We start from the raw sequence: 18,637 nt of genomic DNA on the forward strand, positions 1-18,637 counted from the left end.
GGTGTCACCAGGGCTGTGTCACCAGGGCGGTGTCACCATGGGGGTGTCACCATGGGGGTGTCACCAGGGAGGTGTCACCAGGGCTGTGTCACCAGGGCGGTGTCACCAGGGCTGTGTCACCAGGGCGGTGTCACTATGGGGGTGTCACCAGGGAGATGTCACCATGGGGGTGTCACCAGGGCTGTGTCACCAGGGCGGTGTCACCGTGGGGGTGGCAGCTGCTACCTACAGAGGCCCTGAGCGAGGTGGGCCACCCGTCGTCCAGCACGGGGCCGCGCTCCGGGTGCTCCAGCTCGTACTCGATGGAGAACGTCACCGGCTTCACGTAATCCGCCGTGTCCTGCGGCACAGGGAGCGCGGGGTCGGACACGCGCCCGGGGCTGCCCGGGGCGCGGCAGCACCTCGGGGTGTCCCTCAAAGGTGACGCTTCTGTCCTGCAGCCCCCGCCCAGGGCTGGGTTGTAACCCAAAACCAGATCCCGTGCTCTGAGGTTGCTCCAAAACCAGATCCCAAAACCAGATCCCGTGCTCCAAGGCTGCTCCAAAAACCCAGATCCCAAAACCAAATCCCATGCTCCAACGCTGCTCCAAAAACCCAGATCCCAAAACCAAATCCCATGCTCCAAGGCTGCTCCAAAACCAGATCCCACCCTCCAAGGTTTCTCCAAAACCAGATCCCACCCTCCGAGACCACTCCGAAATACAGATCCCATGCTCCAAGGTTGCTCCCAAAAATATATCCCATGCTCTGAAGTTGCTCCAAAAACCCAGATCCCAAAACCAGATCCCATGCTCCAAGGTTGCTCCAAAAACCCAAATTCCATGCTCCAAGGTTGCTCCAAAAGATATATCCCATGCTCTGAAGTTGCTCCAAAATCCTAATCCCATACCAAAAGGCTGCTCACAAACCAGATCCCATGCTCCAAGGCTGCTCCAAAAACCCAGATCCCAAGACCAAATCCCATCCTCCAAGGCTGCTCCAAAAACCAGAACCCAAACCCAAATCCCATGCTCCAAGGTTGCTCCAAAAACCCAATCCCATCCTTCTAGGTTGCTCCAAAACCAGATCCCGAAACCAGATCCCAAAACCAGATCTCCTGCTCTGAGGTTGCTCCAAAAATCAGATCCCATCCTCTAAGGTTGCTCCAAAAAATAGATCCCATGCTCCAAAGTTGCTCCAAAACCCAAATCCCATCCTCCAAGGTTGCTCCAAAAACCAGTTCCCATCCTCCAGGGTTGCTCCAAAACCAGATCCCAAAACCAGATCCCATGCTCCAAGGCTGCTCCAAAAACGAGATCCCACGCTCTGAGGTTGCTCCAAAACCCAGATCCCACACTCCAAGGTCGCTCCGAGCCCCATTCCAGCCTGGCTTTGGACATTCCAGGCAGCCACAGCTCCTCTGGGAATTCCATCCCAGCTGGGAATTCCTTCCCGGTTATCCCACCCTCTGGAAGCCCCAGGGTGCAGAGGGATGCTCCGAAGGGAGATGTTTTCTGGGATAAATCACGAGCCCCAGCTCCGTCTCCAGCCTCAGATTCCCCCCGGGCCGGTCTGGCAGCTGGGGCCTTTGCCTGGCTTCCATGGGATTCTCCTCATTCCCGGGGAATGTTCGGGCTTGGCCGGGTTCGTGCCTCAGCTGCTCCCTGCGAGCGAGGGATCCGCCAGCTCCGCGCCCCGGGGTGGGACCAGGGCTTTTTTTTGCATTCCCGTTGGAAAAAAAACTCCCCAGCATTCCCGGATTTGGAGCCGGAGAAGCTGCCTGGCCCTGGGATCTCCCGGAGGAGGAGGAGGAGGAGGAGGATGAGGAGCACGTGGAAGCTGCGGTGATGTCACAGCCTGGGGACACAGCAGCTGCCACGTGCTGGCAGCTCCAGCCCGGACAACATCAAACCGCCGGGAAGGGAGCCAGTGGGATGAATCCAGCGGGATGAATCCAACAGGACAAATCCAGCAGGACGAATCCAGCGGGATGAACCCAGCAGGATGAATCCAGCAGGATGAATCCAGCGGGATGGATCCAGCAGGATGGATCCAGTGGGATGAATCCAGTGGGATGAATCCAGTGGGATGAACCCAGGAGAGATCCAGCAGGATGAATCCAACGGGATGAATCCAGCGGGATGAATCCAGCGGGATGAATCCAGCGGGATGAATCCAGCAGGACGAATCCAGCGGGATGGATCCAGCAGGACGAATCCAGCAGGATGAATCCAGCAGGATGAATCCAGCAGGACGAATCCAGCGGGATGAATCCAGCAGGACAGATCCAGCAGGATGAATCCAGTGGGATGAATCCAGCAGGATGAATCCAGCAGGATGAATCCAGCGGGATGAATCCAGCGAGATGTATCCAGCAGGACGAATCCAGCAGGATGAACCCAGCAGGATGAATCCAGCGGGATGAATCCAGCGGGATGAATCCAGCAGGATGAATCCAGCAGGACGAATCCAGCAGGACGAATCCAGCAGGATGAATCCAGCAGGATGGATCCAGCAGGATGGATCCAGCAGGACGAATCCAGCGGGATGAATCCAGCGGGATGAACCCAGGACAGATCCAGCAGGATGAATCCAGTGGGATGAATCCAGCAGGATGTATCCAGCAGGATGAATCCAGCAGGATGAACCCAGCAGGATGAACCCAGCAGGATGAATCCAGCAGGACAGATCCAGCAGGATGAATCCAACAGGATGAATCCAGCAGGATGAATCCAGCAGGATGGATCCAGTGGGATGAACCCAGGACAGATCCAGCAGGATGAATCCAGCAGGATGTATCCAGCAGGATGTATCCAGCAGGATGAATCCAGCAGGACGAATCCAGCGGGACAAATCCATATGAAGCTCATTCCCACCCCGGGAATCCACCAAGGGCCTCATCCCTGTCCCGGGACCCGAAGGGAGCATCCCGGCCTGGCGCTCACCAGGACGTGGAAGGGCAGGGTGTGGCACAGCTCCTTCCCGCCGGGAAGCTCCATCCTCCTGGGCGCCGTCCGCTCGCCGCCCTCGTCCAGGTGCGCCCGGGGCGAGTATCGGCGCTCGTCGATGCTGGTGTTGTACCTGAGCCCTGCAAGGACAGCCCCGGGTCGGCTCCGATCCCGAACCCCGGGAAAAGAGCGGCTCCGGGAGCCCGTTCCCGGCTGAGGGAAATCCAGGGAAACGCCAGGCAGCCCTGGGAGAAGCTTCGCCCTCCTCTCCGAATGAGGAGCTTGAGAAGGGAATTGCGGCAGGACTGCAGAGGTTGTTACACCTTGGTGTGTAAAATCTGTGGCTCTCAAACGTTCCCGTGCTGCTCTGGAGGAGCACATCCCTGACCCGGGAGATTTTTGGAATTATCTGCCTCCCAAATGTTCCCGTGCTGCTTTGGAGGAGCACACCCCTGACCCGGGAGATTTTTGGAATTATTTGCCGTGCTGCTCTGGAGGAGCACATCCCTCACCTGGGATATTTTTGGAATTATCTGCCTCCCAAACATTCCCGTGCTGCTCTGGAGGAATCAGAGCACATCCCTCACCTGGATAATTTTTGGAATTATTTGCCTCCTAAATATTTCTGCGCTGCTCTGGAGGAATCAGAGCACACCCCTCACCTGGGAGATTTTTGGAATTATTTGCCTCTCAAACTTTCCTGTGCTGCTCTGGAGGAATCGGAGCACACCCCTCACCTGGATAATTTTTGGAGTTATTTGCCTCTCAGCTGTTCCCGTGCTGCTCTGGAAGATGCACACCCCTCACCTGGATGATTTTTGGAATTATTTGCCTCCCAAATGTTCCCGTGCTGCTCTGGAAGATGCACATCCCTCACCTGGATGATTTTTGGAATTATTTGCCTCCCGAACTTTCCCGTGCTGCTCTGGAGGAGCACACCCCTCACCTGGGTGATTTACAGGGATCCTTTGCCTCCTGCACTGCTGTTGGAAGGAAACTGGAGATTCCCAACCAAGCTGGGATTCCAGAGAACCACAGGGAGAATCTCGGGATGGTTTGGGTTGGGAGGGACCCTAAATCTCATCTCATTCCATGCCAGGGACACCTTCCGCTGCCCCAGCCTGCTCCAGACCTCATCCAGCCTGGTCCTGGGCACTTCCAGGGATCCAAGGGCAGCCACGGATGGATCCGTTCCCATCTCAGCCCCTCCCCACCCTCCCAGGCAGGAATTCCTTCCCAATATCCCATCCAAATCTCCCCTTTCCCACTCTGATCCATTCCCTGTGTCCTGTCCCTCCATCCCTTGTCCTCTGTCCCTCTCCAGCTCTCCTGGAGCTCCTTTAGGCCCTGCAAGGGGCTCTGAGGATTCCCTGGATTCCTCTCTTTTCCTGCCTGGACACCCTCGGCTCTCCCAGCCTGGCTCCAGAGCAGAGGGACTCATCCAGAGGGCGACTCCTCCCTTTGGAAATAAAGGGGAAATCAAAATAAACAAGGAAATCCCGCTCCGATTTTATCCCAGGGGGACAGCAGCAGCAGCGGGGGGGAAAAATGCTGGATTTGACAGCACAAGGCAAAACCCTGGCTCTGAGCGGCGGGAGCTTTTCCTTCGGCTTCGGATCCCGGTTTTCCTTGGACAGCGTTTGCTTGCAGGGGCCGAGCCGCCATCCCGGGAATCCGCCGGGGTGACTCGGGGTCACGGCACCCTCCCAAGGTTTGGCAGGAGAGCTGGCCCAGCTCCTCAGATTCCCCGGGATGTTGTGGAAAACGCACATCTGGCCGGCAGATGTGTCCCGCCGCCGCGGCGGGGAGCGGACGGCGGAGCCCTGCGGAGCGCCGGCCGGGATCGTCCTCTCCCATCCCCACCCGGGGCCACATTCCCGCCACGCCGAGCGTGGAACGGCGAATCCCGGGAGAGCCCAGCCCCGGGGAACACCCGAGGGATGAGGCGGGATTCATCCCGGGACGCGTTCCTCCGGCAGAACCACCGCCAGAACCCGGAGAGGGAAAAACTCAACGGCTCCCATCCCGAAAGCTGGGTTTTCCCGTGGGGCCGGAGAGCGGAAGCAAGGCCGGGATCGGGATGGCGTTCCTTACCCACGCTGGCGGCCTGGAAGCGGGCGGAGAGGAAGAGCGCGGTGAAGCAGACGAAGGCCCTCATGCAGGCGGCCTCCTTCCCGCCGCGCCGGCAGTCCTTGGCGAAGACGTTGATCTTGGGCGGCTCGAAGCGGAGGCTGGCGTCGATCCGCACCACGCTGCGCGACCTGCGGGGCGCGAGCAGCCCGTGGGACGCGCTCCGGGCAGCCCGGGGATGGATTTTCACGCTCCTTTTCCCTGGATATCCCGGGGATGGATTTTCCCGCTCCTTTTCCCTGGATATCCCGGGGCTGGCTTTTCCCGCTCCTTTTCCCTGGACATCCCGGGGTTTGCCTTTTCCCTGGACATCCCACGTTTGGCTTTTCCCGCTCCTTTTCCCTGGACATTGTGGTTGTGACTTTTCCCGCTCCTTTTCCCTGGACATTGTGGTTTTGACTTTTCCCGCTCCTTTTCCCTGGATATCCCGGGGTTGGCTTTTCCTGCTCCTTTTCCCTGGACATCCTGGGGTTGGCTTTTCCTGCTCCTTTTCCCTGGACATCGTGGTTTTGACTTTTCCTGCTCCTTTTCCCTGGATATCCCGGGGTTGGCTTTTCCCGCTCCTTTTCCCTGGATATCCCAGGGTTTGCCTTTTCCCGCTCCTTTTCCCTGGATATCCCACATTTGGCTTTTCCTGCTCCTTTTCCCTGGATATCCCGGGGTTTGCCTTTTCCCGCTCCTTTTCCCTGGATATCCCGGGGTTTGCCTTTTCCCGCTCCTTTTCCCTGGATATCCCGGGGTTTGCATTTTCCCGCTCCTTTTCCCTGGAGATCTCATGTTTGCCTTTTCCTGCTCCTTTTCCCTGGATATCCCGGGGTTTGCCTTTTCCCGCTCCTTTTCCCTGGATATCCCGGGGTTTGCATTTTCCCGCTCCTTTTCCCTGGATATCCCGGGGTTTGCATTTTCCCGCTCCTTTTCCCTGGACATCCCGGGGTTTGCCTTTTCCCTGGACCTTCCAGTTTTGCCTTTTCCCGCTCCTTTTCCCTGGACATCCTGAGTTTGCCTTTTCCTGCTCCTTTTCCCTGGATATCCCGGGGTTTGCCTTTTCCCGCTCCTTTTCCCTAGGCATCCCGCATTTCACTTTTCCCGCTCCTTTTCCCTGTTTTTGTCGGGAGTTTGGGAAGAGCAAAGGGCGTCTCCAAGCAGAGCCCCGGGGTGAGCCCATCGCAGCTGGGCACAGCAGCTTCAGGGGCCTCTCCAAACAGTAATTAATATTTGAATATTATTATTACTATAATAAATTAATAATAGTATATATAATATAAATTGTGTGTATATATATATATAAAAATTATTTCTATTCTATTCTATCCTATTCTATATCTTATATTTTTTATTCTATATTTTATATTATATACTATAATATACTCTACTATATATGTATCTAAAGTTATAACAAATGATATTAAATATAATTATAAATTAACAATACTATATATAATATAAATTAAATAGATATGATTGTTTCTAGTCTATTCTATATTATATATAGAATAGAATAGAACAGAATAGAATAGAACAGAACAGAATAGAATAGAATAGAATGTAATATAACATAACATTATAGTACATTACATTATATTACATTATATTATACTGTATTCTATTATATTGTATTATAATTATATTATATTCTATTATATTAGATTATATTGTTATATTATATTATATTATAATTATATTATATTCTATTATATTAGATTATATTGTTATATTATATTATATTATATTATATTATATTATATTATATTATATTATATTATATTATATATAAATTTATAGAAAATTATGATAATAAATGATTATAATAAATATTACTCCAATTAAACCAGACCAGAAGGAGGCCGGGCAAATCCCCACAAATTAATTCAGAACTTCTGGATAACTACGGACGAAACTCAGCGGAAAACCAACTCTGGCATCTTTTTTAGGGCCGGAGGCTACCCAGATCCCACAGCTCAGTTGGACAGGGCGCCTTGGATCGCTGGGAGATCCGTTTTCCCTGGGGAAAAAAACCCTCCGGCAGGGTTTGGGATGGAGGAAACGGGGCGGGAGCAGTGGGGATTCCCGGCTCACCACAGCAGCACGGCGTTCCCCAGGGAGCCCACGGCCACGTCCACCAGCCCGTCCTCGTCCAGATCCAGCTGCCCGTGGATGCTGATCCCGAAATACATCAGGCCCGGGGCGAGGTCGGCGGCCGCGATCCGCTGGAAAGGAACGGGAGCGATCCAGGCTGGGCTCCAGCGGGAGATTCCCTCCCTGCCGGCCGAGGGTCTGCCAGGCTGGCTCCAGCGCGCCGCTGGGAATTCCAGGAGGTTGTTCCTAGACAGGGTTTTCCCGGGGGATGGAAGCCGCTTCTCTTTGGAGGCGCCGCCCAAGGTTTCTGCTGGACTCACCCCTGGCGTGTTTGGTGTTTATCGGGAGTGTAACAAATAAATTAAAACAGTTCATTTACGATTAATTAATCTATAGCAGTCCCTTGCAATGAACGCTGAACACCGCCGCTGATTTCAAGCCTTTTTCCCGCTGTTCCATGGAATAATTTAGGTTGGAAAAGCCACCCAAGACTGTGGAGCCCAACTGCGCCAAGGCCACCACCGATGTCCCCAAGCGCCACCTCCACACCTCTTAAATCCCAGCGGGATCTACCACCGCTGCTGCTCCAGCGCTCGAATCCCAACGCTTCCTCTCGGATGCCTCAAAAAGAGGGAACACCCGGCCGAAGCAACGGACAATCAAATCCCGGGCGCGGATTTAAAGCAGGGACAAACGGCGTTTGTTCCCACGGAGGGAGAGGAAAAAACCGGGACGCGGGCGAGAGCCCCACCTGCTTGTACTTCCTCAGGACGGTCCGCCGGAATCCCAGGAAGACGTAAACGGCTCCTTGGTGCTCGTCCTCCAGAGGCGCCCCGACCACCAGGTCGTTGTAGGAATCCTGGTTGAGGTCGGGGACGGCGGCGATGCAGGAGCCGAAACGGGAGTTCTGGTAGCTCGGGAGGTCCAGGAGGGCGCCGCCGGGAACGAAGAGGTTCTGCCAGGGGAGAGAAGGAAGGGGAGACAATTCCCGGAGCGTCAGCGGAGAGGCCGGAGGGGAGGAGAAGGGCTGGAGCAGGCGGCGCAGGGGCGTGGGAGGGGTTCTCCGGGGAAGGAGGAGGGAGCGTTGTTGCCAGGGATGCGGGATTTTGGGAAGGACGGGCTCCCAGCCAGCCCCACGTCTGCTTTGTACCCTACGTAAATAATTCATCAACAACAACAACAACAACAACAATAATAATAATAGTAGTAGTAGTAGTAGTAGTAGTAGTAATAATAATAATAATAATAGTAATAGTAGTAATAACAATAGTAGTAATAGTAGTAATAGTAGTAGCAGTAGTAGTAATAGTAGTAGTAGTAGTAGTAATAGTAGTAGTCGTAGTAGTAGTAGTAATAATAATAGTAGTATTAATAGTAATAACAGTAATAACAATAATAACAATAATAATAATAATAAATCAATCATGATGTCATACACCAATAATACTCTATATCACTTATAAATTATAGTAAATATAAATTCAAAAACAATGATTATTTCATATTAATATTAAATTCTGCAATGATAACTATTCCCTATTACTAAGTGCTATAATAATAATAAAGATAAACACAATATTAATTGATTTATTATTATTATAAATCAATAATAATGTCATCTACCAACAATAATACTCTATATCACTTATAAATTACATCGTAAATATAAATTTTAAAAAAATCATTATTTCATATTAATATTAAATTCTGCAATGATAACTATTCCCTATTAATAAGTGCTATAATAAAGATAAACACAATATTAATTGATTTATTATTATTGTAAATCAATAATAATGTCATCTACCAACAATAATACTCGATATCACTTATAAATTATAGTAAATATAAATTAAAAAATAATGATTATTTCATATTAATATTAAATTCCGCAATGATAACTATTCCCTATTACTAAGTGCTATAATAATAATAAAGATAAACACAATATTAATTGATTTATTATTATTATAAATCAATAATAATGTCATCTAGCAACAATAATACTCTATATCACTTATAAATTATAGTAAATATAAATTCAAAAACAATGATTATTTCATATTAATATTAAATTCTGCAATGATAACTATTCCCTATTAATAATGGCTATAATAAGATAAACACAATATTAATTGATTTATTATTATTATAAATCAATAATAATGTCATACACCAACAATAATACTCTATATCACTTATAAATTATAGTAAATATAAATTAAAAAATAATTAATATTTCGTATTAATATTAAATTCTGCAATGATAACTATTCCCTATTAATAAGTGCTATAATAAAGATAAACACAATATTAATTGATTTATTATTATAATAAATCAATAATAATGTCATACACCAACAATAATACTCTATATCACTTATAAATTATAGTAAATATAAATTCAAAAACAAAGAATATTTCATATTAATATTAAATTCTGCAATGATAACTATTCCCTATTAATAATGGCTGTAATAAAGATAAATACTATATTAATTGATGATGATTATTATTATAATAAATCAATAATAATGTCATACACCAACAATAATACTCCATATCACTTATAAATTACATAGTAAATATAAATTCAAAACCAATGAATATTTCATATTAATATTAAATTCTGCAATGATAACTATTCCCTATTAATAAGTGCTATAATAAAGATAAATACAATTATTATTATTATTAATATTAATAATAATAATAGTAATAACAATGATAACAACAATAACAACAATAACCCTGAAATAATTCCATAAATAATCATCCGCTTTGGGTGCAGGGGTCCATGGGCGCTGCGCCCCTGGATGCAGAGCGCGGCCTCCCCACCTGCCCCCGGATCCTGCCGGATTTGGCTCAGGGACGGGGACAGGGGTGGCACGTGTCCCACTCCTGTGGCAGAGGGAGGGGACATTCCGTCCCCAGAGCCCCCTGAGTGGCGCAGCCTTCCGGGGATCAACCCCTTCCCGATATCCCATCCGGCCCTGGGAATCCATTCCCTGTGTCCTGTCCCTCCATCCCTTATCCCAAATCCCTCTCCAGCTCTCCTGGAGCCCCTCCAGGCCCTGCCAGGGGCTCTGAGGATTCCCTGGATCCTTCCCTTCTCCAGGGGAACATTCCCAGCTCTCCCAGCCTGGCTCCAGAGGGTCTCCAGCCCTTGGAGCAGCTCTGGGGTCTCCTCTGGAATTGCTCCAGCAGCTCCAGGTGATCCCATTTCTCCCTGAATCCCCCAATTCCACAACCTCCTGCCCTTAGGAGCTCTGGGAGCGGTTCCACTTCTCCCCTGGCAGAGCTGCAAGATCTCCCGAAAAAAATGGGGATTTGGAGGTTTTTTTGCTTCGGAATTCCAGCTGGGGGAATCCCTCATCCAGGGGCAGCTCCCACAGGGAAGCGCCTTCAGGCGCCAGGAGCTCTCCCTGGAGGGAGCGAGTTTGGAGACGGTTTCTCCAGAGGGACATCCACGTCCCCGTGTGGCAAAGATCCCAATTCCACGCCTCCCCTGAGATCCTGCCGGAGCCCTGGAAGCTGAGAATTCCAGGATTTCTGCCCTAAAAATCCCCGACCCTCTGGAGAACGCTGCGTTTGACCTGAGGCCATGGAAGATGCCTCCAAAACTGACCGACGGCGCCGGGGGTTGTAGTTTAAATAAAAGCGTGCAATATCGCAGGGCGGAAAAACTTGGAGTTCAAGGTTTTATGGAAATATACATAAAGCGAGGTGGAGGATGGAGGGCGCAGGCTAATCCTTATTTTTCACCTTCCTCTTCCTGGGTTTGGTTTCCTTTGTGGCGGTTCCGGCTTCTTTTTCCCTCTTCCAGAGTCGGGATTAATACGTGGGAAAAGCCGGTTCCGTGTCCGGACTCGGTGTTCGTTAATCCTTGTTTATTTACGGATTCGGGAGCCGCGAGCTCCAACCAGCGAGTTGGAGAACGAAGGTAAAACGGAGCGCAAGGACAATCCGTCCAGTTGCGAAATCCCGCCTAAATTATCTTTTTACTTTAAACCCAATAATTAACTGCGTGAAGTCGGCGATGCGGGCACCATCCAGGTACAGAAAACCACCCAAACCCGCGAGGAGGAGGAAGAGGAAGGTGAGGAAGAAGGACCCAGACAATGCCCGGAATCCTCCATCTTGACTCACTCTGCACTAAAATCCCGAAATCCGTGTTTCCGGATTTCCCACGCCTTGCAATTGGGTTAAAAAAAAAAAAAAAAAAAAAAAAATCTGCGTTGCAGCTCACGGGTTGGTCGGCTATTGGCTTAAAAGTTAAAAATAATTCCATCTTCATAATTGGACAGCTTGAGCTAAAAAGACCTTTTCTAGCCAGAACCCTCAAACTCGTGAGGCTGTAACTGATAAGAATTAAACGCCCGAGTCTGAACACTAGAACCGCGTCTCCGGAGCGTTTAATCCCAACTCTGACGGAAAGGGGAAGAAGATTAAAAAAAAAACCCCGCGGAAGGACACGTCCCCGCGGTGTCCCCAGGCGCCACTCACCCCCTGCAGGGCGTACACGTAGACCTTGCCCCTCTCCCTGCCCTCGCTGAAGAAGGTGGGCGCTCCCACCAGCAGCGCGTCCGTGACGCCGTCGCCGTCCGCGTCCAGGGAGCTGATCTCGCTGCCGTAGTAGGAGCCGATCTGCGGGGAGACAGGGGCGGGGTGTGGGAATGGCGCCGCCATCTCCCTTGGCGTTGGAGTCCAGGGTGTTCCTTTGGCTGCCCTGGAGGGTCAGAGACCTGGACAGGGGGGTCTGGGACCCCGGCCCAGAGCCCAGAGGGACACTGGATTTGATCCCAGTCCATGGGAAAGGCTTCCTACACTGAGAGATGAATTACAGGCCACAAGAGTGTGAAAGATTGGAGTTTAGCTCATCACAGGGTGAGAAAAGAGTAGATTTAGGTTTTTAGTATGGAAGTGGATGGGGGCAAGATGGAGGATTTGGGGCGCTGTCTCCTGCTCCTTCTTTCCTCTTCCCTCACTCCATTTCCTGCAGTGACGGTGGCACAAAGTAGTTTAAGGAGATTGGGTCAAAGCAGAGACGACGTGTTTAGTATAAGTGATAGGTACTGGCAAATAATGATAAATAAAGAACACGTAGCAATCAGTATAAAAGATAACGCCGCAGCCCAGTGGGGAGGAGTCACCAGACGCCCGAGCAGCTGCACAGACCTTAGCCGGGCACTGAGAAAATTGTAAGATAAGAAACAACAAACAAAGAGCACAACGTTGAGAAATCAGAACCTGAAGACTCCATCTCTCTGTTGCGTCTGGCTCAGGGCTTTGCAGAAGGCAAAAGGACTCGAAAACCACCCAAATCTCGGAACTAAAAACCGAGACCTTGGGATCCACAGGGACGTCCCAACCCCGCCACGGCCGCGCCGTGGAGGCGGCCACGACCCTTCCAGCTCGGGGGAAAATCGAGGGAGACGTTGGAGCCCTGGAGGCGGAGAATTTCCGGCTTTCTGTCCCCCGAGGCCGTGGAACGGGCTCCCGAAACTGAGTTCTGGCGCTGGGGCTGTGGGTGCGTGGGTTGACTGGAATTGTGCGATCTCAAAGGGTGGAAAAGCTCAGAATTTAAGGGTTTAGTGTACAGTAGTATGTACGGGGCAAGATGGAGGATTTGGGGCGCTGTCTGAGCCCTTCTCCGTCTTCTTCTCCATGGTTTTGGGTGGTTTTTTTTCCTTATTGGGTGAAAAGGGTCGGCATTGCGGGCCTCGGGTGGTAATTATTGGGTTAAAAAAATATAAAACTATAAATAATCTAAGTGCCGTCTCATTTTTGGGTAATTAGGACTTAAATAACTTCGGAAAGAGTCAGGGAGGATCCATTTTCTACTTTGTTAGGTAATTAGTGCTTAAATAACCCCAGAAAGAGTCAGAAATTATCCATTTCCTACTTTGTTAGGTAATTAGCGCTTAAATAACTTTGGAAAAAGTTAGAGAGGATCCATTTTCTACTTTGTTAGGTAATTAGCGCTTAAATAACTTTGGAAAAAGTTAGAGAGGATCCATTTTCTACTTTGTTAGGTAATTAGTGCTTAAATAACCCCAGAAAGAGTCAGAAATGATCCATTTTCTACCTTGTTAGTTAATTAGCATTTAAATAACTTTGGGAAAAGTCAGAAATGATCCATTTTCTACTTCGTTGGGTAATTAGCGCTTAAATAACCTTGGAAATAGTCAGAGAGGATCCATTTTCTACCTTGTTAGATAATTAGCGTTTAAATATCCTCGGAAAGAGTCGGAGAGGATCCATTTTCTACTTCGTTGGGTAATTAGCGCCTAAATAACCTCGGAAAAAGTCAGAGAGGTTCCATTTTCTACCTCGCCGGTTCGAGCTCACGGCTGGCGAGATTTCACCGTGGCGTTAATAAAACACCGATTCCAAACGCGAAGCCGCCGCTGCCGCGTGCTGATCCCGGCTCCAGCGGGAGGAAAAGGGAAGCTGCGGCGCTCCCGGCCGGAATTACCTGCTCTCCCTTGAGGGCCTGGTGGATGGTGAGGTTCCCGTCGCCGTGCATGCTGAAGAGGATGACTTTGCCGGTGTGGTTGAACCGCGGCGCTCCCGCCACGTAAATCCGCTCGCGCTTGCTGGAGACGACGGAGGAGACGGTGTAACCTGGGAAGGGACGGACACGGAGTGGGGAATTCCCTGCCTGCTGCCCGGGATCTGCTTTCCGTTAGCCCCCGGCCGCCGGCGCGGCTCCGGCCTCTTCCCAAAAAAAAAGGGGAAGCTTGGAAACTCGGATTTTTCCGAAGGTAAAATCACCCAGTGCCTCGGAGCTGTGCCGGGAGTTTTGGCACTGCCCGGATTTGCGCTTCCCGTGCGAATCCTTTTTTCCAATTCCTGCAATTCCCGGGTTTTTAATTCCGTGGCTCGCACCAAGCTGGACAAACACCGCTGAGGTGCTGGGGGCCGGGAAGTTGCCGCTCCCGCTGCTCCGCTCCTCCGGGAACAGCGGGCAGGGAAAAGCTTCCCTGGTGCATGATGTCAACATTCCCGGTCCAATAAAAGCCACGGATCCGTCAAAACCTTATGGAAATAACCCTGCCTAAGCCGACGACCCCGAGCAATCCCTTTTTTCCTGCTGGGATCACCCCCTGGGTTGCGGACGGGATTTTGTAGGAATATAAAGCTGGGGCTGCCAAATCCCAGTTTCCAACCCCAAATCCAGGTTCCTGAACCTTCGGGCTCAGGTTTAGGTTCCACTTAAATCCTTGGATGTGGAACAGGGTGCCCAAAGAAGCTGTGGCTGCCCCACCCCTGGAACATTCCAATCCCAGGCTGGACGGGGCTTGGAGAAACCTGGGATAGGGGAAGGTGGAACGGGATGGGCTTTGAGTTCCTTTCCAACCCAGATAATTCCAGGATTCTGGGGTTGTGTGGAGCTGAGGGTCTGGCCCATCACGAAGCTGAATCGCGTTCCCTGGAATCACATCCAGTTAAAATCTGAGTATCTCCAGGGATTTCCAGACCCCTTTCCCTGCTCACCGGCCTTACCCGGGGCTCCCTCTTTCCCTAAAAACGCCTTTCCTGGAGGAATATTCCTAAACCAATGAGCCCCGCCCAGGCTGCTCCTCGGCGGGACACACCAGCATTCCTTGATATTCCCGGATATTCCCTTAATATTCCCGTATTTCTCACTCCAGGCAGTGGGAAAGAGGGATTCCCATGGGACACCCGCCGCCATCCCAGCTCGCCGCCGCCACGTTCCCAGGGAAGAGCCCCGAGGCGCCGATCCCACAGAATCCCACCTCCACATTCCCAAGGCCGCGTTTCGCAGGCCCAGGCCGATACTTTTTTAATTCCAGAGCTCCGGCGGCTGCACATGGAACGGATTAGCCCAGCAGGTATTTCCTGCCCAGGCACGAAATTCCATCGGCGCTCTGGAACCGTTCCAAGGAAAAGCTGCGGACGACCCGCAGGCCGGGCTGCTCCTGGATTTAAATCCCGTTGGTGCCCCGGCTCCGGGATCGGAGCCGGGCTCTTCCCAGGTGAGCACTCTCCCCTGCTCCGTCCCACAGGTCATCCCGAGCTTCCCGTTTTTAGGGATAAAATCCCCGGATTGCCCCGCGGCAGCACGGCCGTCGTTCGGCTTCCCCACCTAGGTAGGCTCCGTGGTTTTTCAGCTCCTCCGGGAATTCCTGCAGGTAGGATTCCCGCAGAGGGATCACCTTCCCGCCGCTGGTTTCCTTCAGGACGGCTCCGTTCCAGTCGTAGGCTCCCACCGCTCCCAGCAGGATCCCGTCCTGCGGGAAAACAGGGAATTGATGGGATTTTCTTCCCGAGCGGAGGTGATCCCACCCCTCTGATCCCACACGGAGCAGGAAACCCTCCTTCCGAAAAAACACCCGGAATGCTGGAGGGTTTTAAAAACGCGGGAATGAAGTTTAAATACAGTTCCACCCTATTCCTATTTTTCCAGTGTGGGGTTGTTTTTTTTCTCCCCAGGAAATTCCCAAACAATTTTTCCATGGATATCCCAGCGCTCCCTTCCCGAGAGGTCGCGGCTTCGGGAAGATCTCCTGCGGATCCTAAGGAATGCTCAGGTCTCCCAACACATCCCTTTCCCATGGGATAATCCAGCAGCATTTCCCTATCCTCACATTAATGATTGAACTCCGTAATTAAGAATTCGTCCCAAATCCCCATCTCCCACCTGGAGCGGGAGGATAAACAGGACAATGCAGGAGCAAAAAAACAAAACAAAACAAAACAAAATTCCCACATTTCCTCTCTTACTTCCACAACGTGGGATGAAAATCCGGCCTGGGACATTTCCAGTCCGAAGGAAATCTCGTTCTTGTTGGTTCCTTAAGACAAAACAACAACAACAACAGAAAAAACCCAGAGGGAATTCCTGTTCCATGGAGAGTTTTCCTTCCCTGGAGCCGTGGTGGGTTCCCATCCGATTCCAGCCCTTCCTTGGGCAGGAACACCTTTCCCTATCCCGGGCTGCTCCAAGCTCCAATGTCCAACTTGGCCTTGGACATTCCAGGGATCCAGGGGCAGCCAGAGCTGGGAATTCCAGCCCAGCCCCTTCCCACCCTCCTAGGGAACAATCCCTTCCCAATCTCCCATCCATCCCTGGGAATCCATTCCCTGCGTCCTGTCCCTCCATCCCTTATCCCAAATCCCTCTCCAGCTCTCCCGGAGCCCCTCCAGGCCCTGCCAGGGGCTCCGAGGATTCCCTGGATCCTGCCCTTCTCCAAGTGAACATTCCCAGCTCTCCCAGCCTGGCTCCAGAGGGATCAGCTCCGGGGCCTCCTCTGGAACTGCTCCAGCAGCTCCAGGTGATCCCATTTCTCCCTGAATCCCCCAATTCCACAACCTCCTGCCCTTAGGAGCTCTGGGAGCAGTTCCACTTCTCCCCTTGCAGAGCTGCAAGATCTCCCCAAAAAAATGGGGATTTGGAGGTTCTTTTGCTTCGGAATTCCAGCTGGGGGAATCCCTCATCCAGGGGCAGCTCCCACCGGGAAGCGCCGGGCTGGACAGAGAAAACCGGGAAACTCGTGGGGAGTTTGCGAGGTGGTTTGAGGAAAAATCCCCCGAATTGGAGCCGTTCCGTTCCCCGTGCGAGCCCTCCCTCTTCTCTTCCAACTGTTCATTCCAGGCTGCATTTTTCCTCGGATATTCGGATAAATTTGGTTTGGGAGGGCGACAAAGTTGTCACAAGAGCCGAGGTTTGAGACAGAAATATTTCCTGATATTTCCTCTCGGCCAGCAAACCCGAAATCCCGGCGTTATTCCCGTAATCTCCCGGCGTCTGGCACCCCATGGAGCTCCCGTGTGTGGGGTTTCCTGTTTGTAAGCCCGGAATTTGATGGATGAGGAAGGCGCCGACGCCCGAATTCCCCCCATACCAAACCTCCAAGGTTTTCTATAAAAAAGGGAAACCAAAGCCACCCGAATTCCGGTGGCTGGGATGAGGTGTGTCCTTCGGAAAATGGGATCTGGGCTCCCGATATCCGCGGGACGCAACCGCTCCAAATAAAGACAATTCCCTAAATCTGAAGGTATTCCAAGCAGGGCTCAGATATTGCGGAAGCCACATCCAAATTCGGGGAAAAAATGGGATCAGCCTCACATTCCGAGGCTGGGATGTGCCAGGGTGAAAATCCTTTCTCCCAGAAAGGAGAAACAAAGACATTTCCCTAAATCTGAAATATTCAGGATTTTAGGCCCAGATATTGTGGAAACCACGTCCAAATTTGGGGGAAAGAATGGGATCAGCCTCAAATTCCCAGGCTGGGAGGAGCCAGGGATGAGCATCCCTCACCTTCCAGGCTGAAAATCCTTTCTCCCAGAAAGGAGAAACAAAGACAATTCCCTAAATCTGAAATATTCAGGATTTTAGGCCCAGATATTGCGGAAGCCACATCCAGATTCGGGGAAAAACGGGATCAGCCTCACATTCCCAGGCTGGGAGGAGCATCCCTCACATTCCCAAGGCTGGGATGAGCATCCCTCACCTTCCAGGCTGAAAACCCTTTCTCCCAGAAAGGAGAAACAAAGACATTTCCCTAAATCTCACAATATTCAGGATTTTAGGACCAGATATTGCAGAAGCCACATCCAAACTCGGGGAAAAAAATGGGATCAGCCTCACATTCCCAGGCTGGGATGTGCCAGGGTAAAAACCCTTTCTCCCAGAAAGGAGAAACAAAGACATTTCCGTAAATCTGAAATATTCAGGATTTTAGGCCCAGATATTGTGGAAGCCACGTCCAAATTTGGGGGAAAGAATGGGATCAGCCTCAAATTCCCAGGCTGGGAGGAGCCAGGGATGAGCATCCCTCACCTTCCAGGATGAAAATCCTTTCTCCCAGAAAGGAGAAATAAAGACATTTCCCTAAATCTCATGATATTCAGGATTTTAGGCCCAGATATTGCGGAAGCCACATCCAAATTCGGGGAAAAAATGGGATCAGCCTCACATTCCCAGGCTGGGATGTGCCAGGGTAAAAACCCTTTCTCCCAGAAAGGAGAAACAAAGACATTTCCCTAAATCTGAAATATTCAGGATTTTAGGCCCAGATATTGTGGAAGCCACGTCCAAATTCGGGGGAACAACGGGATCAGCCTCACATTCCCAGGGTGGGAGGAGCATCCCTCAAATTCCCAGGGTGGGAGGAGCATCCCTCACCTTCCAGGCTGAAAACCCTTTCTCCCAGAAAGGAGAAACAAAGACAATTCCCTAAATCTGAAATATTCAGGATTTTAGGCCCAGATATTGCGGAAACCACATCCAAATTTGGGGGAAAAACGGGATCAGCCTCATATTCCCAGGGTGGGAGGATCATCCCTCACATTCCCAAGGCTGGGAGGAGCATCCCTCACATTCCCAAGGCTGGGAGGAGCATCCCTTGCCTTCCAGGCTGAAAACCCTTTCTCCCAGAAAGGAGAAACAAAGACATTTCCCTAAATCTCAAAATATTCACGATTTTAGGCCCAGATATTGCGGAAGCCACGTCCAAACTCCGGGAAAAAACGGG

At 50.7% G+C, this 18,637-nt stretch overlaps 1 protein-coding gene across 1 annotated transcript in view; it reads right to left on the minus strand.

The window, feature by feature from the left end:
* ITGA11 (integrin subunit alpha 11) overlaps positions 1 to 18,637 on the minus strand; it is a 43,901-nt gene that overhangs the window by 14,200 nt on the left and 11,064 nt on the right. Inside the window, exons 8-16 of the mRNA XM_040077749.2 lie at positions 15,885 to 15,955; positions 15,247 to 15,391; positions 13,612 to 13,760; positions 11,640 to 11,780; positions 7,885 to 8,088; positions 7,134 to 7,264; positions 5,022 to 5,188; positions 2,925 to 3,067; positions 230 to 340 (exon numbers count right to left, since the gene is read on the minus strand). Coding sequence (XP_039933683.1) covers positions 230 to 340; positions 2,925 to 3,067; positions 5,022 to 5,188; positions 7,134 to 7,264; positions 7,885 to 8,088; positions 11,640 to 11,780; positions 13,612 to 13,760; positions 15,247 to 15,391; positions 15,885 to 15,955 — 1,262 coding nt within the window. The remainder of the gene's footprint in view (positions 1 to 229; positions 341 to 2,924; positions 3,068 to 5,021; positions 5,189 to 7,133; positions 7,265 to 7,884; positions 8,089 to 11,639; positions 11,781 to 13,611; positions 13,761 to 15,246; positions 15,392 to 15,884; positions 15,956 to 18,637) is intronic.

Source organism: Hirundo rustica, chromosome 13, assembly GCF_015227805.2.
Source record: "Hirundo rustica isolate bHirRus1 chromosome 13, bHirRus1.pri.v3, whole genome shotgun sequence".
NCBI lineage: Eukaryota > Metazoa > Chordata > Aves > Passeriformes > Hirundinidae > Hirundo > Hirundo rustica.